Source organism: Gossypium arboreum, chromosome 3 (genome assembly GCF_025698485.1).
Source record: "Gossypium arboreum isolate Shixiya-1 chromosome 3, ASM2569848v2, whole genome shotgun sequence".
NCBI classification, from domain to species: Eukaryota; Viridiplantae; Streptophyta; class Magnoliopsida; order Malvales; family Malvaceae; genus Gossypium; species Gossypium arboreum.
The window spans coordinates 127,703,938-127,729,450 of NC_069072.1; the positions used below are offsets into that span (position 1 = coordinate 127,703,938).

At 30.5% G+C, this 25,513-nt stretch overlaps 1 protein-coding gene across 7 annotated transcripts; it reads right to left on the minus strand.

Annotated features, from left to right (window-relative positions):
* Positions 1-1,280: 1,280 nt before the first annotated feature.
* Positions 1,281-10,606, minus strand: LOC108489333 (type IV inositol polyphosphate 5-phosphatase 3). Of its 7 annotated transcripts, none has more exons than XM_053025885.1 (13): positions 10,294-10,606; positions 9,437-9,512; positions 9,255-9,286; positions 9,029-9,143; positions 8,541-8,618; positions 7,434-7,512; positions 7,197-7,301; positions 6,020-6,914; positions 4,007-4,191; positions 3,521-3,629; positions 3,263-3,405; positions 2,921-3,157; positions 1,281-2,096 (listed from the first exon to the last, which is right to left on the minus strand). In XM_053025885.1, the coding sequence occupies exons 3-12, from the start codon at positions 9,282-9,284 to the stop codon at positions 2,950-2,952; spliced, it is 1,947 nt and encodes a 648-aa protein (XP_052881845.1). In that variant the 5' UTR covers positions 9,285-9,286; positions 9,437-9,512; positions 10,294-10,606; the 3' UTR covers positions 1,281-2,096; positions 2,921-2,949. The 7 variants fall into 7 exon arrangements, with proteins under 7 accessions (XP_052881845.1, XP_017649285.1, XP_017649286.1 ...); XM_017793796.2 differs by having other exon boundaries at positions 9,029-9,188; XM_017793797.2 differs by having other exon boundaries at positions 9,029-9,188; positions 9,437-9,558.
* Between the last annotated feature and the right edge of the window lie 14,907 nt (positions 10,607-25,513).

Sequence of the window (25,513 nt, forward strand, 5' to 3'; positions counted from 1 at the left end):
TAAAAATTTTAATTAATTAAATTTTTTGATTAAAAATCTATTTTTATCCCATTTAAAAATTCAAGTTGGCACTTAAAATCTAGTTAGACTGCCACTTACGATTACCGTTAGAAAGATAACAGAACTTAACGGTAGAGTGATCATTTCGTAACAAAATAATAAGATAAGTGATTAAAACGTAACATTTTAAACATAAATAACTAAAATATAACCTGAGACAAACAAAAGTGACTATTTTTGTAGATTACCTTATTTCTTACTCAACCGGCTTTTGTGATAATAGTATAAGTATAGCAGTGCAAATGTAATTAATTATGTGGCTGACGATACATTAGCAGATATTTGTAACGGGTGGAATGTATAACTGAACCATAATAAAGATGCCAAACTGTAATTCTGTTTTTTAGTATACGTACCAGACCAGAGTTAGCATTAGCCTAAAGTTTAGAGGATAAATGTGACATTAACCTAAAAAAACAAAGAGGTTTTCACCCTAAGATTCGGGTTATATTTGCCAAACCCTCCTCATCTTTTAATTTGTTTAAATTTATACCATTACATAGCTCTATGTCAGGGTGGCTCTTATCATATCGATAATGGTTGTATCAAACGGTGTATATTATTTTAGTGTACCAATTAATTTTAATTTCATTCTGATCAAGATTTTCGATGTATTTTGGCCTTCTATATATTTATACTTATTTCAATCAATACTAACTTAAACTGGTGCGTGACAAGATTAGTACACAATTTTTATATTTTGAACCTATTTTTATTTTTTTATCTTAAATCATTTTAAAACTACATTAAAACTTGAAATTATTAAGTTAATTATTAAACTACGTTATCTAACTTAATTAATAATTTTAAAACTTATATTTGTATATAAATATGTATAATATAAGTTATACAAATGTAATTAAATTATTTTTGCACATATATATAATATAATTTATTAAGAAACTAAAATTAAACAATAAATATATATATATATATATGTGAAAATAAAAATATCAATAAACTCAAAATGATACATTAAAATAAGACACTGATACATTAAAAACAACCTCGGTTTACATATAAACTTGAAGTGAAATCGGTAATTTAGGCCTGGTTAGGTGTAAGATTCAAGGATTGGCATTCATTTGGAATTTTCCTCAAGACAGGCAAACAATTAAACCATGATGAGTAAATCCCAATCTCAAAGAACAAACAGCGAAGTAAAAATAATTCTACAGAAAATCCAGATAGATCAGCACGACATTTGATGATCTTTCAAATTTAATATAAATGAATCCTTTCATACTTCCATTTCACAACCAAAAGAAGTACAGGAAAAAGATAAAAATGGTTTATCTTTAAAAGCTTAGGAAAATGTTAGTCATGGCATGTTATACAGAAGATAGCTGAATAAAGAAACATCTAATGGCTAATGTAATGACCTGCCTAAGGTCACCATGTATCTGGTTGAGAGATGCATTCAGGCCATTGGTTGCATACATTTATGAAAAACATATTTTCTTTAACGTCACTCGCAGATATTTGCTATATTAAAGCTATAGAAAGACTGTCAAAAATACGAAGTTATAAATAATGGCAAAAGTACATTTATGTTAAAGTGAATATGTAAGTGGCTCTTTCTTTTTACCATGCAAGAAGTCAAGATTCATGTGACCACTGGTCGCTTTTCACACACCAAAAGCAGAGAGATAGAGGATATGTTTTTTTTTTTTTTTGACAAAAAGATAGCAGCAAAACACATGCATTGACTATATCTCTTTTTAAAACACCGAGATTTTATGAGATAGAAAAATCTGTTGGCAGAAGGGGAAATTTATAAAACTTTATTCCGATGCTGAATGCCTACATGCAAACTAAGCTCTGATTTTTATTTGGCATTGTTCTTGAATCTATTTGTGGAACCCCTAGAATTGATGCATTTATACAATGATTGCAATATACAATACGATAACATAGAAAAAAAAATGAATGAATCTAAAGTGTAGGAAATATCAAGAGTTATAGGAGCTCTCACCCCTAGCCTCAAAGGCTCAGGCATAGATTAGCATCCCTTCATATCTCTCGGCTAACCTATCCTGCATCAGAAAGCAAGCCTTTTGTTTAGGGAAATAAACAAAGCATATGTTTACGCAAGTATTGGACCCACTGCTGAAAAGACCCTGGACCCAAGACTTCTCATGTTTCGGTACATTCAATACGACATAACATGTAAAATGGACATGTCATCAGAATCCCTTTCATAAGTTTGGTTTCAACTTTCAAGTTCTTAGTTTGTGGTATTAGGGGATGTGATAAAAATCAGGAAAAATGATTTGGTCTTAATAACCTTTCTAGCATGTGATCACCTAATTCCATGTTCCAATTTTCTATCTATTTCATCCAATCAGAATAGAATTCCATGTCATGACAAATGGTGATAGACGTTAGATAAAACATAGATCTCCTACTAGGGTATTTGATTTAGCATCAATTTCATCTACTTCAAAAAAAAATCCACTTACCTTCATGTAATCCTCGATGCGTGCCACAACACAAGATAGTTTGCAACCACCAAGTGTCTCACGTTAATTTCAGAAAAATCACCTTAAAACTTCATGGGGTTCAAATTCTCAATGGAAATATTAACCACCATTCAACCTATATATACTAATCCATGCTTCTACAAACAGATTCTCATTACTGCAACATAGACTTCTTCTCTTAAAGGCGTTTAATCTTGTTTCCTTACCTTATTCCTAGGTTCTAGTCAACTTCAACCATTCCTCCTCTCACCCTACATCTAGTAACTATGTGCAGCCAGCATTACTTTGTTTCCCTATTATGCACCATGACATTTACAACTTGTGGTAGAAAGGATATACTTGTATTCCTGGACGAGAAAACATAGCAAACCACTCACCTGATCCAACTAATGGACTCATTCCAACATCAGTAGTCAAAATCCTCTGCTTCAACTTCCTCATTTTCAATTTCAGCATTGGTATAGGTGAGTGCGCGCTGTAGTTTCTTCGGACAAAATACCTCAACCTCAGCCATATATATAGCAGTAACAGGGCGGTGATCAGAAAGTTTTTGCTCAGTCCTCCTATAACTTAGTTGCCTCATTCCTTTACCACGTGAAAGGATGCGGTCACACCTGAAAGATGAGGTGCATTAAGAAAAAAAGAACAAAAGAAATTCATCAGACAAAAAGAAACAACAAAGGATGGATCATAGATCTTATAATTGTCTTTAAGCATACCATGCAGGAATTCGTCTCCCAATCTTGGGATCTTCTCCGTAGTACTTCTTTGAATTTAACTCATATTTGTATGTTGGAGCAAAATTTAAAGCACCCTCAGACCATCCATCAAATGCACGACCTTTTCGCAGTTCTCGTACAAGCTGTCAGGATAATATATTTAATAGCTACACTAGCATCCTATCAACCTCCTTCAAAAGTTCATACTAAATAAGAAAACTGCAATGACCTAGACTTTGCGTAGGACAAGTAAACTACCTGGTCTCTCTCAATCAATTTGGACCACTCCCTCTTGGAGATGAAATCTCGTGCTTTATCATATGACAGGTTGAGTCGGTAATTTAAATCACCAAACCAAATTATTTTTCTGCTTGAAATGAAAAGGCGTCTCTGTTATATAATTAGGCAAATGATAGATGAGTAATATAAGTGTACACATCCAAAGAATGGTTTTCTGATTCCTGACCAAGCATAACATCTCATTAAATAAAGAAAAAAATAAGCATAAAATATATCTTTTCTTGGGAGGTACATTTAAATTAAGAATTTCTCCTAAGATTCTGCTTATAGGCACTAAGATCCAAATTAATCCTTGGACAAGGGGCCCAATTATCAAACATGAATAATTTTTTCAGGGGTTAATATGCCACAAAGACTACATGTTCCAAGCATACAACATCTAAAATGATGGATGAGTAAACAACCACAAATTCACACTGCAAGTAGATATTAAAGCATACTCACTCATGATCATGAATGCTTTTGGGAAGTCCAATTGCAGAACGAGAATGAAAATGAGTTCGTCTAAGTATTTCATGCACATCAGAATTTCTTTTCAGTTCGTCTCCATCTTTTTCACCTGATGTCAGGTGGGTGCATATAAAACAAAAAAGTGTTTGATATATGGACATGCTGACTGATATAGATCCCTGGGGGAAAAAAAGGCCATGATATTAGATGAAGACGGCAGAATTGAATGACAACATGATCAACAGCTTCAAATTTTGACGAAGAATGTAGTAGTATGGTTCTAATAAATTGCTTCAATAATTACCACCGATAAGCAGAATTTACAAAACATGGAAGCAAAAAATCAGTGAGATGTTGTAGATGCATGGTTTGGACTTACTGTAACCATAACATCTTATTCTTTGGAACTTTCTTTCAGTTCTTGTAGGGTGAAAGTACCTACCAGTTCTCTCAAATTGGTTACTCTATTAAATAGATCAATTTAATCTTATACTAGTAAAAAGAATAAAATAAGCCTAAATTTTAACCGAGTTAACATTACTATTTAAAAAATGACAAGAAATGGATTTTTCATTGGTAGTTCAACTCCAAATTAAAATTTTCATTTGCAAACCATAAAAGCTTTAAAAATATCAACTTTGTTGAACAATAAATGATATTTTTTAAACAGTAAATGTTAACTTCATTAAAATCTAGTCTTATTTTGTTCTTTTTAATAAAGCAAGGACTAAATTGATTCATTTAATAGTAAAGGGACTAATTTGAACAGGTCCCCATAATACAGAGACTTGCTAGTTTCTTTCACCATTCTTGCATGTATCACACTATCACTGAACATGTAACTAGGTTGGTAAAGACTAGACATTCGATTGGAGTAACCCTGGGTTCAGTAGCAGAAATCTTGCATTGCTATCAGCTCTTTCCAATGTCATAGATCATTTAGGTTTTGTAGGCTTCAATCTGAGATTGTTTAACCGTGGGTTCTTGCATTGACCCCTGTGGAGTATGAAAGTACCTACCATGACGAGTCATTTGCTGACACATGGGATTACCTAAATCACTAGCGAAAAAGGGCAGATGTAGCAACCCTATCTTATACTTCATTCCTTATCACTAAAAATGATTCATCACCAACTCACTGGCTACATGATCTTCCATACTCCCTCAAGGTTCATGTCTCAATCACCTACTTTCAAGTGTCCATGCTTCTAATGTGCCTTAATCTTCTTCTATGCTACGTTCCTCACTCCAGTGAAAAGGCTGTCCTGTATATCCAGTTGTAGCGTTACCTCATCCCTGACAATAGCCCCAATCAGTGAGTGGCCCTTGGGCAGTAGGGATTCATTCTCAAGGCACCAAGGCCACTTACTGAATCGACCCTATAAGAACTCCCTAAAATTATGAATAAGTGTGGTCTGATCTTCCTTAAAATATATATTAAATTACTAAATCCCTCGTACTTATCTCTGCTAGTTAGATCATTTAAAAAAATCTGAAAAAAAAATGCACAGCATTCTTACCCCAATAACAAAATCTACATTAACTTGCAAAGAAATAAAATTATGCTGTTAAACACTACAAATCACATTTTCTAGATGCCATGCACTGAAAAATACCTACACCAATTACCAGCATCAAGAAATAAGAATTAGTCTTCACAAGTCAGGCTCAAAGTTATAGTTGAGTTTAGTGACATTTGACTTTTGATGGTAAGGGGGAACAATATTTGAGGTAAAAAAGTAATCAATTAGTTAAAAAGAAGTGCATCTGGCCAAGTTATAATCCTCGGATTCTAAGTGTTATGATTCAGTTTATGGCACACCCCAACTTAGCTACAGAGAGCCTAAATATTGAAGTGTATAATCTAAAAAATTACGTGGACTACAGCATCACAATATACAAACTAAACTGTTCCATGAGGTGCTAACATGACCCAGAAAAAAGCAAACATTCAATTTAAGACAAAAAAGAAAATTCCAAAAACAAGCATTACTGGTAGGACCATACCTTGTTACCAATGTAGCCCATTACACCAACACCAACAGTAGACACCTTTAAATTCTGAATATGCTTGCGCAAACTCCTACGGACCCAAATAGTGAGGAAAATTCCCACCATTTGCTTGCTAACTATTCTTACATATGAAGATCTTCTTTTCCGCTTCATGAGGGATTCAAGGTCAAGGCCTGCAAGCAAAGCTATTCCTGATGCCATGTCATTTATGGACTTGAAGGAACTATATGTTCGAAAAGACTTGGTTGCTTTAAAAGATTTGACTGATTTGAAAGAAGCTGGTCTGTCCAAAACATGCTGAGATAGCAAATTTAGTGGAGGTTCTGGCCAGCTCAAACCAATCCTTTCAGTCCCACTAAGAATTCTGGTTAATTTTCCATTTTGTTGAATCCCACTAAGCATTCTAGTAAATTTTGCATTTTGTTGACTGACTGGGGCTTCTACATTTTCAGCATAACCCTCCATCCGCAAGCAATTCAGTCTATCTAACTTCTTTGGAGAAGAAAATTGCCTTTGTAAATCCTGCTCCGCCGGCACATCAAGTTTAGAACCATCATTACACTCTGAAACCCCAGAATTAGTGAACAATGTTTTACTTTCAGCTGCATTATTGAATTCATCAAAACCAAGGGGTTCTTCATCCAATGGATAAATTTCTTCACCAATATCACTATCACTTTCAAGACTTATCTCCTCATCTAAATTCCGGACATCATCAGAGGGCTCAAACTTTGATGGAGATGGGGGATCACTATAGCATTTTACTTTGGTAGCTGCAGGTCGAATTCTATTGAGTGCTTCACGAATGATGTTTTCCCACTTTGGAACTGGGCGGCTATCTTCAGCACCAAATATATTCCCAGCATTTAATGGTACTATCTCCTGAAAACTGTAAAAATAAAGCAATTATCATATTTTAAGATGAACATAACAAAAAATCAAAGATAGGAATAACTGCTAAAAGCAAGATACACCAAATTCTGAGTTGACATGAACAAATTACAGGGATTTTCAGGTCAAGCTGATACAAACATCATGAAAGTTACCTAAAAACATTTCCATGAAAACATTGCCTGCCTGTGGTTACAACACAATAAGGAAAGAAAACCAGCTTCAAGTGTACAACCAGAAAATGGAGAAAGTTTAAAATGCATCTCAGGAAAATACTTACCCTAACACATAGATGTCAGCAGGCTCATGGATATCTATCCAGTCATCAATATCTAGGTCGTCAGGTGGAAACTTACCACCAACATTCCAGGTACCAACGCATATTCTGTTAATTGGATAGGACAAAATACAAGGTTTCAGAAGCAACCCTTACAACAACCAAACTCCTTTGAGTTACAAAAATAACACAACACGTTTAAGATTTATGCGTGAAATCAACAAGGGAGAGGCAATGCACCTTATTTCCTTTGAGTCTATGTATTGTGCCCTAAAAGTCTCTGACTTTCGTCTCCTTCTCCTTATCCTTGTAATATTATCTGAACTCAAACAGAGGGAAAAGAGAACTTGAGTATGCAAGGAGTAAAGAAATCAAGAGAACAGTTCATCCCACTCCCTGGATTGGAGATTCGTAAAGCCTCAAAAGATTACATTATAACATTCCAGCATTAAGTCTCTGGTTGCAGGGAAATTTGATTAAAACTGAACAAGAGGTTAAAAAGTTCCCTCCTAAAAATTGTACGGATAAATAATAGTACCTGACTAATTAGTTTCACAGCATTTGAAAGGCAATTTGGTTGTAAATAATAAAGTTATGAGGTAAAACTTAAATACTTCTAGTCTTAAAACACTGGCTTAGTCAGATGCTATGGATAATTCCATTTTTATGTGGCCCTCATGTGTCCTTTTAAGTATTGTTAGAAGTGCACATCCCTATAGATAGCAACAAATTGGAAGGAAAAGCAAGAAGATTAATAAATAAATAAATTAAATTCTCCACCATCAATAACAAACCGTCATTAAAAAACTCTTATCATGTTGATCAATTCTCTCCCAGCCAAATAAAAATAAATAAATAAAAACTTCCTTCATACATGATTCCATCCTTTGATGCGCATTTACTTCCACTACATAATAGTATTTAATTTTACAATTATTGTTATTTTTATACTATTATTATTATTATTTTTATACTAACCGCAATAATCACACCGTCCATTTAAAAGAGCCCACTGGCTGCACATAAAAACAATGAAAGAGGCTGGACTCGTGGGTCTGGGCATGGTTGCATTATCTTCTCTCAATTCTAATTAAACTGAATAAGCTTTGTACTAAATCATCAACCATCTTATGTTGAAAAGAAACGTCAAACCCAATATCAGAACCATTTCAGTTCGGCTCCTTCACAGACCAGCTGGTAATAAAACTGAATTTTGAATTTCTACGACCCAAATTTTCGGACTAGACGGTCCACAAGTCTCGAGCGTCAATAAAATAGAAGATAACTTGGACCCAATGATATAGCAAAATGAGAACTTCGACGTTAGTAATGGATCAAAATCATTACCATTTAGATCAGACGGAGGCTCCTCCTCTCTGCTCTCTTTAAACCTTGATACTCTTCCATGGCTACATTCAAAGAATTCTGCAAAACCCAATTCACATTTAGCCTCAACCAAAAGGTATTCCCACAACCAAAAACGAGTCCTCAAAAACAACTCCACAACACATAAAAACCGCAAAAAAATCCCATATTTCCTTACAGTGGCGGAGCCAGAGAAGTTGGCAGGGCCTAAAATGGACAATTTTCCATTTAATAACTTTATAATTTATAAAATTTTAAATTAATAATATTAAAATTACACTTTAACCAAAAATATAAAATTTTAATTTAATATTTTTTAAAATTATAAAATGTAGAGTATTAAAATGGTGCTATCTTTAAAATATACAATTTAATTTCAGCTAAAAAAAATTCTGCCTCGCACACTGTTTCCTTATTTAAAAAAAAAAACTGTGGAAAATCCAAATTTTGAAGAAAACGATGAAAGTTACCTTCGGTTTCAGAATCAGAACCAACGTCATCTTCTTCTTCAGTATCAGCGCTGTAATCGGAGCCTCTGGGAGTGATGTTGAGCAATTTCCGCATGAAAGCACTAGGCCAAAAGTGCTGTATGCAGAAGCAACCAAAACAGCAGATTTCAGCCCAACTTCTCTGTAAATCCTCTCTTAGATATCCCATATTTAAAAAAACAAAGCCTAAGATAAAGAAAAAAAATACCTCTGAATGGTGTTTTGAACCTTGTCTCATGGCTGTGTATCCAAAAAAAAAAAAGTAAAGAAATGAAGAAAGAAGAAGATGAACCAAAAAAAAAAACCAACAACAATGGAAGCCAAAGTCAATTGGAAATAGAAAGAGGGAAAATAAATGAAAAGCAGTAGGGAAAGGTCAGCAGTAACTACCTTTGGTGGGAAAATAAAAGTAGTGAGCTGGCCGGCTTTCAACTGATTATTACTACTAAAACTTTAGGTGTCAAATCTGTCAAAATTTCAAATTCTCTCAATCCAATTGGATTGGTTTTAAGCTTATACCAAAAAAAAAAATTAATTAGCAAATGAATGTTTCTGGAATCATCTGCGGTTATAGTGTACCGACAAACTACTCTCCTTTTTTTTTGTATCGAATGACAAAATACTTCGATAATATGTACTTCTTATCCTTTCCTGTTATAAAACAAGTATATTTTTTTAATAAAATAATTTTAAGTGTCAAAGAAAATTAAATATATAATATCAATTTTACTGATTCAATTCAATTTGATTTTCAAAATTAAGAATAAAAAATCAGTTTTAAGTAAACATGTCATAGTGGAGATGTCAATAATGCTCAACTATCGATCTATTTCCTTTTTTTCTTTTAACACTTAATTTTTTTCAAAATAATCTCTTTTTTTCCAACACATAATAAAAATATTATGAATTTGAATTTTGTAGTAATAAAAAATATTATGAATTAGAATTTTGTAGTCTTTGATTCGTGACGGTGTAAACTAATATTGTGGTTGTGGAATCGGTCAGTTTGATCGATTTAATTTTTTTTTTTAAATTGAAAATCGACTTAATTAATCTCTCTTGAAAATTAATCAACAGTATAGCCGTCTCCCACATGAGTATCTTTTCCTCCATTTATATATGTATATATACATTTGAAATACAATGTTAGATTTCATTTGCAGAAGAACAAGCAGTGTGTGACTGCTAAGTAATGAGTGAATCAAATGTTAAGAAAAATGAAAATAAAGAATCGAAGAGATTCATACCTGTTTTGCTTGATGACTGAATCAACTTTGCTTCTGTAGAAGAAACAGAAAAGGAAAACCTGAAATTTCCGAGAAAATGAAACTTGATCTGCTTAGCACTTGCTCCTTTAAAGAGGCAAGTTTGAAGTTTCCTTAAGTTTCAGGGAAAAGGGGAAAATATTGGATTTTTTTTTTTTTTGCCTTTTTCTCTGCAGCCAGAAGCAGAGCGTTTTACTTTCTCTTCGTATTTGGTTTATTCAAAGAGGAAATTTGTTTGGTTCTCCTTTGGCAGATCTGTCATTTATGCATGTTGCAACACTTAGTAGCGGCCGTAAGCTGAACTCCATTCAAATTTTTTTTTATATCCGTATTTATTTTTTATAAATAAAAATAAAAATTTCTTCTTATAAAAATAAGATACAATAAATAATTAATATAATTTAAAATTAATTAGTAATAATATATACAATATGTAGAATATTAAAATAAAAATTATATTAAATAATGAGTAAAATAAAATTTAAATACATAAATATATCAAATTAAAAATATGAAATACACTATAATTATTTATCACGATATTATCATCAATCTTGATTTTATACCGAATTAACTTGTGACATTAACTCAATCAATAACATTGTCAATATATAAATAAAAATATACAAATAAAAGAAAAAGAACTCATTACAAATTTGATCTTATAATTAAGTTAAAATTAAAATATTTAGCATATATTTACATAAAAATATTAAAAACCTAAAATAAAATAAAAGATAAAAACAAAATATAATTATTATTAACAATAATTTTATAAAAATAAAATAACAATTAATGGTGCATTATAATAATGGCAAGATTAAATTCTTGAAAACTTTTAAAATATTAAATTTGATTCTTGTTCTATATATATATTATATGTAAATTTTAATTTATATTTTTAAATTTATATTTCACGTATTTATAAATTAAAAATTATAGTAATTTTTTTATCAAAGGTTTGAATAGTTTCTGATTAAAAAATTTAAAGATATTTACTTGATATATTAATAGTGGAGTTTTTATTTTTTGTTTTATCTAATTAAATATATAAAAATTAATAAATGTTATAATTAAAATTTGCCTTTGGTTGTATGAAAATTAAACACAAAAATGAAAAACATAAAACAACATTAATTTATAATTTATATTGTTGGTTCTATGTCTACTTTTCTATAGCTTATAATATTATTGTGATAATGAAAATTCGTTCTGTAAGATAAATTTTAAAAGAAAAAATGAAAAATAGGTCTTATAAAATTCATTTTACTATCATATTAATAAAAACACGCTCTATTTCTCTTTTAAAAACAATATATGAGTAAATTTCAAAATAACATCATGAATTTTCAAATTAAAAAAAATCAGTGATAAATCGCCCGAAGCTTGAACCTCTTTAATTTTAGCTATATTCAACTCAATTACGTCTGAATCGTACGTCACTGTAGATATCGTGTTAAATATACTTTTTTTTAAAATAATAATAATTTTGCAATGATATTTTGAGAGGTTGAAAATATTTTGGAACCCACATTTCAATTTTCAAAGAGAACACATTAATTACATGCATGCTATAAATGGAAAATGAAAACTTCCAGACCCTTTCTTTGACGACCTTTCTTTTAATAATAAAATCAGTACTATATTTCACCAAAAAATATAAGTACTATATTTAAGTATAATATTAAATTAGTGTTAACAAAGGCAACAAAATTATTTTTTACAAAATAAAAATATTATTATAAATTTGTTTTATTTTTATATTTTTATATAAAATTAATTTAAGAATTCATAAAAGATCTAGAAAAGTACCCAACCGAGCCTCAATTTTGCAATTTCAAGCACTCGTTTTTTTTTATAAGTATATTTTTATAAAATATTTGGATAAATTACACCTAAAGTTACTAAATTATTAGTAAGTTTATTTTTTATCACTCAATTTTAAAAAGTTATTGAATGATCATTGAACTATTCAAATGTCTTCAATTAAGTCATTGGGTTGTTAAAATTATTGTTTTATGGTCTTTCTAATCGCTTGTATCAATCAAAAGTTCTTATTACCCTTCCATTCTACAATTAAGTGTTTTTTTTTTATGAAATAACTTTGAACGTAACAAATTTACGAACCAAAATCTAAACAATTTCCTTATCCTATCTCTGACATTGACCGTCAAACCGACATGGATCTAAGATATATTTTTCTACTCATTGATGGGTACTGATCCATCGTACCAATCATTGAATCATTGCTTGGAGCTTACTAGTCGAACTTTTTTTAAAAAGAAACTTAACAGCTTAATGAATTAAATAAAAACTTTTTAATAATTCAAAAACTTAAACGAAGATTTTCGAATAGTTTAGTGACCAATTAAATGATCAAAATATATACTAATAATTTAGTAACCTTAAATGTAATTTATCCTAATAATTTATCTATACCATGATGTGTCATAATTTAATAAATATTGAAAAAATGGAGTGGTTCATAATTTAAACTAAAATTGAATTTAATAGGAGCCTTATGTTTGAATGATATATTGTCTTTTTCTTTTACAAATATCATATAATTTTTTATTAAGTTTTTTTAAACAATTTAATTATAAGTTTTATTATATTTATTCTTTTTAATATAATACCTAGAATTATTCATAGTCCACTCCAATCCATAAATAAAAAGATAATATATTTTATTATACTCAAATTTACATCCTCCTATATTAATAATAATACACATATCTATTAAATCAATACTCAAAATATTTATTTTGGGTTATCTTATTGCTATTGGACTTTGGTGTAATCTTTGAAAGTAATTATCATTGTTATCATTTCAATAAAAATATTATTATAATAAAATCAATCTTAAAATATAGTTTGTGATACTTTCAATGATTTATTTACACATAATTATGGCATAAGCATTATGCATATCAATCAAAAGACAAACTTTTCTCAATCCACCTGTATGTTCATGCCACCTGTGTACTCATTAATGACAATGTCCTCGTCATGATTGTCATTTGTCAACAAATATTATGATATAGTCATATATTATTTTCTAAGGTTTAGTAAAATTTATTAAATTAAGCAGTTCGTTCATGAGGTGTCCAATCATGTTATATAAATATTCACCGAAAACCTTATCTTGTCTTAGCTTATTTTTAAGCTCAAATTTTATATGAAGTCCTTGTATTATATATATATATAAAAGTGTAAATATAAATTTAGTTTTCGTAAATCCGGTATATAGGGAGAATCAATCCATTTGAACTGCAATGAACTATTAAAATTTTAACGGTATTAATATAATAGTTCTTATAATAATTTACGATATTTTATTGTTAATATAGATAATTTTAAATATTTATATATTTATATATTTTTAAATTTTATTTAATGTTATAATAACTTTTAATAATTTCTTTGAATTTTAAAGGTCCATTAAATCTTTTAATCTAAAAACCATGATTCAACTAAAGCTTAAAGCTAATTAAGAGCTAAAGTGATTAAAATAAATAAATTTTAAAGTGACAAAAAGATAAATATTAAAAGCTAAATTTATCGTTATATATTTTCTTTTACAAATTAAATCCTCTATTGTAATTTAATTACTTCAAAATTCCCTAATTTCCAAAATATGTATTTCTAGTTTTGAGATAAACTTATTTTTCTTGTTAATTGTATCAAATAATTTTATATGATTTTAAAAAAAAGTGATAACATGCCATGTATATCTTGACACTTTTTGTATAATTGAGTACTAGTTTTTGCTTATTGAAAAATAATGAGAAAATGTATAATATTGTCGTGTAGTTGCGCAGACAGTGTCAATGTATATATATAATATCACCGCATCAAATAAATTTACAAAATTCACGAGAAAAAATAGCATAAGAATTCTCTGGAAGTAAATTTGTTCATGGGTTGAACCGAATAGTGGGAGAATTTAGGTAAAAATATAGACTTAAAAAAAATGTTTAGATAAAAAATAAAGCTTGTTTTCCAAATAGGTTGGCCCTCGGGTAAGCTTTTTTGCTAGGCCCTAGCCCTTCCTGAATATGCAAAAAAATGCTATTGTTTTTTCATTGTTTTGCTATCATTTCACTATTATATTGCTATTGTTTTGTTGTTATTGTTATTGTTTGAATATTATATAATTCTTTTCTTTCTTTTTTTTTGGATAAGTATTTGTATTTTATCCAATAAGCAAAAAACCCACTACAAAGAATAAAGAACAACAATGTTCTGTACAACAAACCAAATAATCAAAGAAAAACAAAAATCAATTCAAACAAAGTTGCCTATTATAAGAATCCAAAGAATTAATAAGCCTTCCAATAAGACGGCATTAGACCACTTCTCGAATTCTTGCTAACATATGATCCACATAAGTTGCAGGTCTACCAAATAATCTACCATTTCTTCACACCAAATAGAATGCACATAAGCATTCCAAGCCAACTTAAAAAGATATGAGATAAGGGACTTACCCTTAAGATAAGATATTGCCCAACATAGTTATTGATCGCACGAACCAACCATTCTCCTATGCCACACAATTCCAAAAGTAACTGCCAAAGTCTGCAAGAATATTCACGTTCAAAGAAGATTTGATTCCGAGATTCAAGCTCAAAGGAACACAGCAAACAATTCTTTGCAGAAGTAACCCTATGAGAGAATAGTTTATCCCGTGTTGACAATCTATTCAGAATAGCCATATAGGAAATTATTGAATGTTTTGGCACATGAAGAGGGAAATAGAACAATCTGTGCCAAGGAACCTTAACTGCCTTCTTCATTATATCCTCCCAAAGCATCCTAGAAGACACAACAGTCCCTATGGGGAGACTCCTAACAAAGGCTATTGTAAGCTCCTTAAGATTTAAAATCTTTTTTCAATTCCAGCTGCTAGCTGAATTTGGCTCAATTAACCAAAAAGAAATCCATCTTAAAACATAATTTTGAACCCAAGCAACCCAAAGAGACCCTTCTGAAGCAAGTAAGGAATAAAATAGTTGCAATATGCAAGCTTGATTCCATTCCTCGAGACATTTTTTAATCCCAGACCACCTTCAGACTTGGGTAAGCAGATATCCCTCCAACTAAACCTTGCACCAGTAGCTTTGATGTTGCTACCTTTCCAGAAGAACCTAACATATAATTGATTAACCTGCTTCAACACAGCCTGGGGCAATAGAAATTGCCTATTCCAGAATACCTAAATTCCAAATAAAACAGCCTTGATCAACTAAAGGCTACCTACAAAACTTAAATGTCGAGCAGACCATTGATGAAGTTTATCAGAAATTTTCTCAATAATGGGCTTGTAGTCAGCAATGGAGAGCTACTTAAGAACCAAATGGACTCCCAAATTGTGGACAGGAAGTTGTCTAGCCTTGAACCCAGTAACTTGCAACATGTAAGCAACTTCAAAAGTTAGAACCCCTGCTATGAAGACTTCACTCTTGGAAGTATTGAGCTGAAGGCCTGACAAAGCATAGAATTCATCAAGAATACACCAAATACCCAAGACTGAGTCTGTAGACTCCTTCACAAAAATTAACAGGTTATCTACAAAAGACAAGTGAGTAAGATTCACTCTTTTACACTTTGGATGGAATTTGATAAGTCCATGTTTGACAGCAATATCCAAAATTCAAAAAAAAAAAACCTCCATAGCTATAACAAATAGAATAGAAGAAAGGGGATCTCCTTGTTTTGTTTGTTATAGCTATGGAGGTTCTTTTTAGAATTTGACGGCACATCTAGGGGAAATATGCTTCCTACCATATCCCCTCAAGAGTTCATGGGCCAGGAAAGAATTATCCACAATATTTATACCTTTAGTAAACATAGATTGACTAGAAGAGATCAGATCTGACAAAAAAGGAAAGAGTCGATTAGTCAGAATCTCTGAAATACACTTGTAAATTATATTGCAATAAGAAATGGTCTGAATTGCTTAATGTGAGTGCCATGTGCACACTTGGGCACCAAGACAATATTAGTGGCATTGAAAGCAAACAACAACTTTGAAATGAGAAAAAAGTGATACACTACTACCAAAACATCTGTACCCACAATACTCCAAGCTGTTTTGAATAACAAAGTTGAAAAACCATCACTGGTGCCTTTTCATTTCCTTGACTAAACATAGCTTTTTTTATTTCATCATTTGAAACAGGTTGAATTAATTCATATTGCACTTGAGAAGGAAGAGTTTAAGAAATTAATTTTGAAAAAAATAGCTCAGAGGTAACAGCCACATTAGAATCCTCAGGACCAATCAAATTTCTTAAAAAGACGACAACTTTAGAAGATAATTGATCAAAAGAGCGTAGTTGGTTACCATCATTATCCAACAACGAACGAATGGTAAATTTGTTTTGCCTTACATTAACTACATTATGAAAAAATTTGGTGCTCTGGTCACCTTCAATTAGCAATTGAACCCTTGTTTTCTACCTATAAAAACTAGCTTCAGCATCCTCAGAGGCCTGTAAATCAGCATTAATAAGCCCAATCTACTACAAAACTAGTTCATTATCCCTAGAAGAAAGACTAAAAATTTATAGATTCTCCAACTCTCCTCGTTTCTGGTACACTTGTTTTGAGAGGTTCCCATAATGCTCGTAATTGAAGACTCGTAATCTATCCTTTAGACTCTTAAGCTTTAGAAAAGCTTGCTTATCAGATCACCTAACACTGATTGCTTTCACGACTTATCAACTACTATCAAGAAATCTTTATGCTTCATCTAAAAATTAAAAAACTTAAAAGGCTTGGTAGGAGAATACTCTGGTTTATCAAACCACACCACAAAAGGACAATGGTCTGGCACCCCCTGAAGCAAAAAACTTAGCATAAAAATGAGAAAAATCCAAAAACCAGGAAAAGTTAACAAGAACCATATCCAACTTTTTGGCAACGAAATTGCTTTGCTGAAGATTAAACCATATGAAAGTAGGACCTGCTGCTCCAAGATCAGCAACTTCAAGCAAGTTAACACAGTCCTTGAATTCTTCCATATTAGAAGTGCAGCTGTGTGAACCATCAAACCTAGAACATTCTTCAAGCAAAAGAGTGACATTAAATTCACCCCTAAGCTGTAGCACCCCAAACCCGCCCGGTTATGGCGGATCCGCATGCCACATCAAAACGTAAAAAAAATTCCATTCTAAGTCCGTAAAATCGTACTTGATGTTCAAAAGATTAATTCATTAAGGGTTAAAGTGAATGGAAGCTGCACACCGTAGGAAACCGGAAAGAGGAGGTGAGTCCATCGGATCGCTATACCAAACTCCTTCGGATCCAATTCTAGACATGCAAACCACCATTGCCATACCTTAACGTCATGTATATTTCTAGGAAACCGATTTGATTAAGTCCTTTTAGGAAAAGTGATTAACTTTGGAAAATATCTTCATTGCGGAAGCTTTGCTTGTTTTGTGTTATTTTGAAAACAATTATCGTTTTGAAAACGCGCTTTAAAGCTATCCAATTTCAACAATTAAATATAAATATTACCTATCTTAATAAAACATATAAAACCATCAAAAATAATTAAGCGGCCTTATTACATTTAAAACCCAAAATTTCAAACGTAAATAAAAGGATGTCCAGTTCACGGAAGAAAATCAAACTTTCGAACGGTGGCCACTCAATTCCCTCACGACTCCAAGCCCACTATGGTTGGGGATTTCTGCGTGGATGAAAATAAAAGGGTGAGTTTGGGGAAACTCAGTGTAAGGAAAACCCATTCAAAGCCCAAGTCACTCAAGCCTATTGGGCCTAAGCCCATTCAGTAATAAGTGATATTGGGCCGAGCCCTTTCAGATTACAATAAACTAGGCCTTAGCCCTTATTCAGATAACAAGATGGCCCATAGGCCCATTTCAAAATACATGCAACATCAAGAAACATATGCAAGCCCATTTGGGAGACTACTCAACCCACCAACCACTACACTCCACCCGTACCAGCCATACACTCCATGTGGGAATAGCTCAACCCACCCAAATTTCAACACTCCACAGCTTGCACCTTGTTTGCTCAGCTATCAAAGAATTGAGGCAAAGCCTCCAAGACGTGGACAAGCCACTTTCAGACTTCCTCCATCAATATCCCAATCCCATGCATCGATAATAACAACATGACATGCAGTAAATAACAACAGTCAAATATGCATTTAGGTCAATTTAACCCTAGGGGTATTTCGATAATTTATCACCTAGGGGTAAAACTGTAAATTTTCCACTTTTAAAGGTATTTCAATAATTTATCTATTTTAGGGTTTTTTTTCATGCATATTCCTACCTTTCACGTACTAACAGAATCACTACCGAGGGTTCTTACTGAATTGGGCCCGTTGGCCCATCATTCCAGTTTTGGCCCATTAAGCCCAGAAATATCGAGGGCACAGAAATTATGCACTTTGCAGTCCAAACATTGCAGCTTACCAAAAACATTAATCGATTTACCTCACGAGCATTCGCACACTCACAAATCTACAAAATACCAGTTTTCGATATTTCGGCTTTTCGACTTTTGCCGATCCAGACTAAGAAAGAGGGTGTTAGTTACACACCTGTTTCCGACGATATGCTGACGAGATCCACACACGAACTGCCTACAATTGGATTACTAACACGTTAATCTAACTATTCAAATACGAACTACGTATTAACCCCTTACAATATTCAGTCAACCACACTTACATATCATAGTAAGCTTATAAGAAATCAATAAGCAACTCATTAACAAATTTTTGTCAATGTTTACCACATAATCGTAATTTCACTGCAAGCTGTCTTCTTGAGCAACAGTCACTAAATCATTTATAACTGGAGCTACGAAACTCCAAATCAAGTTCCGTTAATTTTCCTTGAAAATAGACTCATATATCTTCTATCCATAAAATTTTCAGAATTTTTGGTTTAGCCAATAAATACCAGATTTTTCTCAAAGTTTCCCATGTTTCACTGTTTGACTAATCTGACCACTCTTCATTACGAATCAAATTTCTCATTGTACAGAATTTAAAATATGTTCTAGTTTATTTCATTTGAAACTAGACTCATTAATCTTTAATTACAATAATTTATTAAGCTTCTAATTCATCTCCCACAATTTATGGTGATTTTCCAAAGTCACGTTACTGCTGCTGTCCCAAGCAGATTTATTACCAAATCACTCTTTCATACACCTATCTTGCATGCATGTTATTTAAACATGTATATCACCAATCAATCATCACATATCTATGATTTTACTTAAGCATAATCTCCATTTCATCATTTTAAAGCACAACATGTTAGTCGATTTTTCCCTTTAGCATCTAAGGCACATGCATGTTCATTTGTTTGGCTCAACTTCACCTATCTTCCATTTTTCATCAAAAGAACATGAAACAACAACCATTTCCTTCATTTTAATTCATGACTAAATGCTCACAACACAACTAAAAATCAAAATATACTTCAAGAGTTAAGGTAGAATCAAGAAGAACTCATGAACCTCAAAATAGAAGCAAGGTACCAAGAACTTACCTTCAATTTTCCTCCTCCTAATGACCGAATACTCAAGAGCTTTCTCCCCTCCTTTCTCTTCTCTAACTTTCAACTATGATGAACAAAGATGGACAAAACTTTGTTCTTTTCACCCCTTTTTCTTTTAATAAAACTTCATATTTCATCCATTTAATTCTTTAATACAAAAGACATGATATTCTTATCATGAAACATTTACCTAACCCATTATCATGAAACATTTACCTAACCCATTATCATGGAACATTTACCTAACCTATTATCATGGAACATTTACCTAACCTATTATCATGAAACATTTACCTAACCTATTATCAATTTGTATCAATTTGTACCATAAATTATGGATATCAAGTGTACATTTTGTCTACAACAACATGATGGTTAGCCACTTCATGTAAAATGGGAGGTTTGTCATGCAAATCCTCCTATTTTGCACTCCTATTTATTTGGCCATTTCAATTTAGCCTATAGCATTTTCAAACATTTTCACGTAGGTCCTATTTCATAATTTCACCCCTTTTTTCTTATGGAACAAAAATTAACTAAAATTGTCGGGTTCTATCTTAAGCTTAGGCTTTCTAGAGGCTCACTAACATAATTAAACCTATGCCAACATTCACAGGATTCCCGAAAATTGGGGCGTTACATAAGCAACCAAGCAGCATCACCAACAACCCTGCTAACCTCATATAAATGTGTATATATATATATATATATATATATATATTTGCATTTGTTGATAAACCTGTTTTTGAACTGTGCACGATTTGGCCACACGGCTTGGACACACGATTGTGTTAGGCGTGAGTATTTGATTGAGTCTAGTTGAATTGAGTAAAAATTTTACGAGTTAGTCGAGTTGAGAAATCTTATTTTAACAACTGAACTCAATTTAAATTTTTTTCGAATCGAATCAAATAAAGTTAAAACATTTCGAGTCAAATCGAGTCGAGTTAACGAATCCTATTATTTATACTTAATGTTACATTTAGATGGACCGATTATTTAACTAGTAGACGAAGTACAAGATTATTCAACTACATGAACAATATAATAATTTTGCCTTTTTAACTTAATGGGTAAACATTTATCAAAATGACGTAATTTTGCCTTTTAACTTAATTATTTTGAATTTTAACTTTTAAAAAAGTAAACATTTATCAAAACGAAGTAGTTTTGTCTTTTCTTATTCAAATTTTCGGATAACTTGAATTGTGTAATTCATATTCAAGTTAAACCAAAAACCTTAATTTTTTATTCGAATTGATCCGAATAACTTGATTAACTCAAATAACTCGAACTATTTAATTCAAAATTTGATTTTTTTATCAAGTTTTTTGAATCAAATCGGATTTTACTCACCCCTAAACCGTGTGACCCCTATTTTCAATTTTTTTTTTTACATTTTTCTGTTTGTTTCAAATTAGTCCCTAATTATTTACAAACTGATTTTAAGGTCTCATAAACTTGATTTAAGGCTCATTTTTGTATTAATGCCATGAATGATGATTGGTTATGCACAGTGTATATTTAAATTAATATTTGATTGGTTTTGTGATGTTATGAGATTTTTTATTTTTCATAATACTCTGTAACCCTAATCTGACGATGTAGACGAGTTAGGGGTGTTACATTACCATCTTGTAAGCTAGAGGAATTTGAAAGCTATGGTAACAAGTGCTGCTCATGACTAAATAGCTCCAACATCTAGGTGTTTCATTGGTCACTTATGATATTCAAGTAGCTAATATGATGTCAATCCTTAGTAGTTGATTAAATCAAGGGTGCATTAAAAATCAATAATATATAAATAGTCATTTCTTGCCCTCGTTAGGGGGTCTAGAGCGAATGTTAGATATTAATTATAGATTAATCTTAAACAAGAGTTACCATGAAATTAAAGAAATGTTATAATAAGCCCCCCGATGGGGGCATGGAGGGTAACGCTCTTAAGCGTAGTTAAAATGTTGTTGTTACCCTTGTGTTTGCACAGTACATCTGAGTTACTATTAAGTTCCTATAAGCCTCCCCGAGGGAGGTATGGAGGGGTAACGTTCCTATGTGGGAGTCTTCTAAGCCAAATAGGGTCCTACATTTAGTCTAAATAAAACGCATTTTATCGCGTTTTCACCCCCATTTAGTAAGGCCCTCCGTCAAACTATATTAATGTTCTTAATATATTTAATGTATTATATTCTTTAAATTTATTTTTATATACTAAAATAATATAAAAAATTTAATACGACTGGGCTAAGTACAAAACCTAATCTATTCCACCATATCTTATTATAACTATAATAATAATAATAATAATAATAATAATAATAATAATAATTTTAAAAATAAATTGTTTGTCTGATATTATGGAGTATAGTAGCAGACATAAGAATCCTAGATTCATATTTGACAAGTTGCACCAACCATTTTTAGCCTTCACTTGTTTTGTATTTATATTGGCTGATAAAAATATATATAGTTAAATCATTGGCATATTTATGTGTTCGCATCAAATATTAAAATGATTTAAGTTAATTATAGCCATTTGCACATCACAATCATGTTAGATAATCAATTTTAAAAAAAGTCAACCAAAATGTTTGTATATGATGGAAAAGTTATTGTATTGGAAATTCTAGTGGCCTCAAATACACGTTTGAATTGTTTTAAGTGACAGTGAATCCCTTATCATTAGAATAAATTTTGAACAAAATTCACGCATTTCACTACATTAACTTTATCATATAAGCATATTGATTGTCAAGGTTCGTCAATTTTTTTTTTATATAAAATGACGGATACAAATTTTACAGAGGATTCAAAGTTATTATGCAAAACCCGCTAATTCATAGAAAAAGTAGCGTGTGTAACTTCTAAAGTAAAATCGAATTAATTTGGTTAATCGATTGAATTCGGTTAATTGGTTGGTTAACTGAATTAATTTGTTGGAGTCGGTTAATAATTTTTTAAAAATTTGGTTAACGGTTAATTTAGTTTGAAATCGGTCGATTAACTGAACTTAATAAATAATATTATAATATATAAGTATTCGGTCGGGGGTTGGTTGGTTCAGTTAATTTTTTGGAAGTATAAATTAATTGGTCAGTTAATTCGGTTAATTTTTTTATATGTTTTATACTTGTTTTAACAAAAAAAACATATAAAATTAAGTTAATTCAGTTAACCGATCGAATTGACCGAAAAAATTTAGTTCAATTGACAGTTAAGGGTTTAAAAAGGTCAGTTAATGATAATTTGGGTCGGTTAATCAATTGAACACTCCTAAAGAGAAGTGATAAAAAAAAACCTTAAATTCATATCTTCCGTTGATATTAATTCAAATTTGAAATAATCTATACTCTTTTATTAAAAATAATGTTAAAATAAAAGATAGATCCTTCTTTAAAAAAAAAGATATCTTTTGCCCATTGAATCTTCTTAAAAAAAAAAAAAGATATCTTTTGCCCATTGAATTTGGTCACTTGTATTTAAACAGTATCTAATTTTTTTTACCTAACTAATACTTAAATTTCAATTCTGTCACACACTTTGATAACACTGTTAAAATACGCTGATGGCTAATAGCATGCTAACACATGGCACCCACATTTTGACACATGGTAAAAAATTAAAAAAAAATAATATTTTTTGCACAATGAATGAACCTAGACAAATGCATTTGAACCTGGACAACCTTTTGTTTAGATTCATTCTGGAAATTTTGAAATTATTTTTATATATTGGCTTTGTTTGCCAATTGGCTGGTACTTGATTACTGATCTGGTTTGATCAACTGGTTCTATTAACAGATTTGACTAACTGATTCTATTAACTATTTATTTAAAAGTGTTTCAGAAAACTTAGGCGATAAATGAAAGTTGATATGTAAAATGACAAATAAAGACATGATATATTTTATTGTTAAGTATTTATTTATTTATAATATTTTAGTCTTTATTGGGTGAAATTATTGAAATAAAACACTATTATCAAGGAATTAAAATATCCATTATGAAAATTAATTAGTGAATATTTTTGAAATTTTAAATAAACAAATTTCTTATGTTTCTTATTTGCAAATATTAATCTTGTGGAAATTAATAAATATTAATAGTGTGTCAATATAACTGTAAAGTATAATATTAATGATAATTATGTCATGGTCGTAATATGTAAATTAGTGATATTTATTTTACACTTTTTATAAAGTTGTCAAGTAGTATATTTCAATTAATATAAAGTTGCATAAGAAATCATTTTACACAAATAAATTAAAAATAAATTAAGAGTACATAAATATTTAAGGATGAATGGGTAATATAAAGTTGCATAAGAAATCATTTTACACAAGTAAATTAAAAATAAATTAAGAGTACATAAATATTTAAGGATGAATGGGTTCAATTGAAATTTTCTCATGGCAATGTTGATTTTTGTATATTCACAGTGAATTTGTTTTTTTGAGATTTACTTTGAACTTTGGATTGAAAATGAAAATGGAAGAACAAATGCTACTAATATCTTGGCACCTCTACTAGGTTTTAGAGCATATGGCAAAGGGAGTATTTTTTGAGCAAGCATGGTCAGCTATTGACAAAAGTTGCCCATCCCAACTTTTTTGTTTTGGAAATTTTAACTCAACAAGTTCTTGTAAACATTTATTCACCAAACTCTACAATTAGATGATTTATTTGTACAATCCTCTATTTATACCCAAATCAACTAAAAGAGACCCAAAACTCTATTTATCGAATACCCTATTTAATTTTTAATAAAATAGATTTTCATATTATTATAAAATAAAAATATATAAAATTTGATATTTATAAAATATATTGTCCAAATACATAAAATCTAAAAACATGTATAAAATGTATAAAACATCAAATTTTATGTATTTTTAATTTAATAATATTATAAAAATATGATAAATTATGCAAAACTAAAAATATATACATTTACTAAAAAATAAGCCTAGAATAAACTTCGACAAAAATATTCATTCCTTATGTGTAATTTCTTTTATAAATTTTATATATTTTTAAATTATCATCACAATTAAATTATTATATTAACACAAAACATCATATTATTAATTATTAATGTCACATCAATATATTTTATTCGCATTACTACTGAATGACCAAAATATTTCGTAGAATTAAATTTTAGTTACTAATTAGATATAGTTTAAGAGAAAATATATATTAACTCTAAAAAATTATGGTGGTGGGCAATTGCCAGCTTTGTTCTCTTCTGACTAGAAATTAAAAAAAAAAAACCTTCTTTTTTTCAAAGTTCCAACTTGTAATTAATTTTGTTAAATTTGAGAATCTTGATATTATAGAAAAACACTAGAAAGAAAGAAAACACTGCCAGAATCACATGATGTATACTACAAATAGACGTTAAGTTGTTTATATTTTTAGTTTTTAACAAACAAAATTAGTATATAATTTGAAGGATTAACATGTAATTTTGGTATTATATTTTAAGTTATTATATATATATATATATATTTATCTTGATTGATATTTGTCAATACACTTTTATACTAAAATAACTTTACTGATATACTTTATTACTATATTGAATTTTACTATTTTACTTTTACTTGGTTGAATTTCACCACTTAAGTTTGATATTTGATTGAA

Bases quoted from the DNA above. Each gene is read 5' to 3' on its own strand.
- LOC108489333 (XM_017793798.2), bottom strand. From the start codon at position 9,284: ATGAGACAAGGTTCAAAACACCATTCAGAG. The intron at 7,302-7,433 runs GTGCATTGCCTC...TCCAATTAACAG, and splicing joins ATAGACTCAAAGGAAATAAG to AATATGCGTTGGTACCTGGA. The intron at 6,915-7,196 runs GTAAGTATTTTC...TTATTTTTACAG, and splicing joins GCTGACATCTATGTGTTAGG to TTTTCAGGAGATAGTACCAT.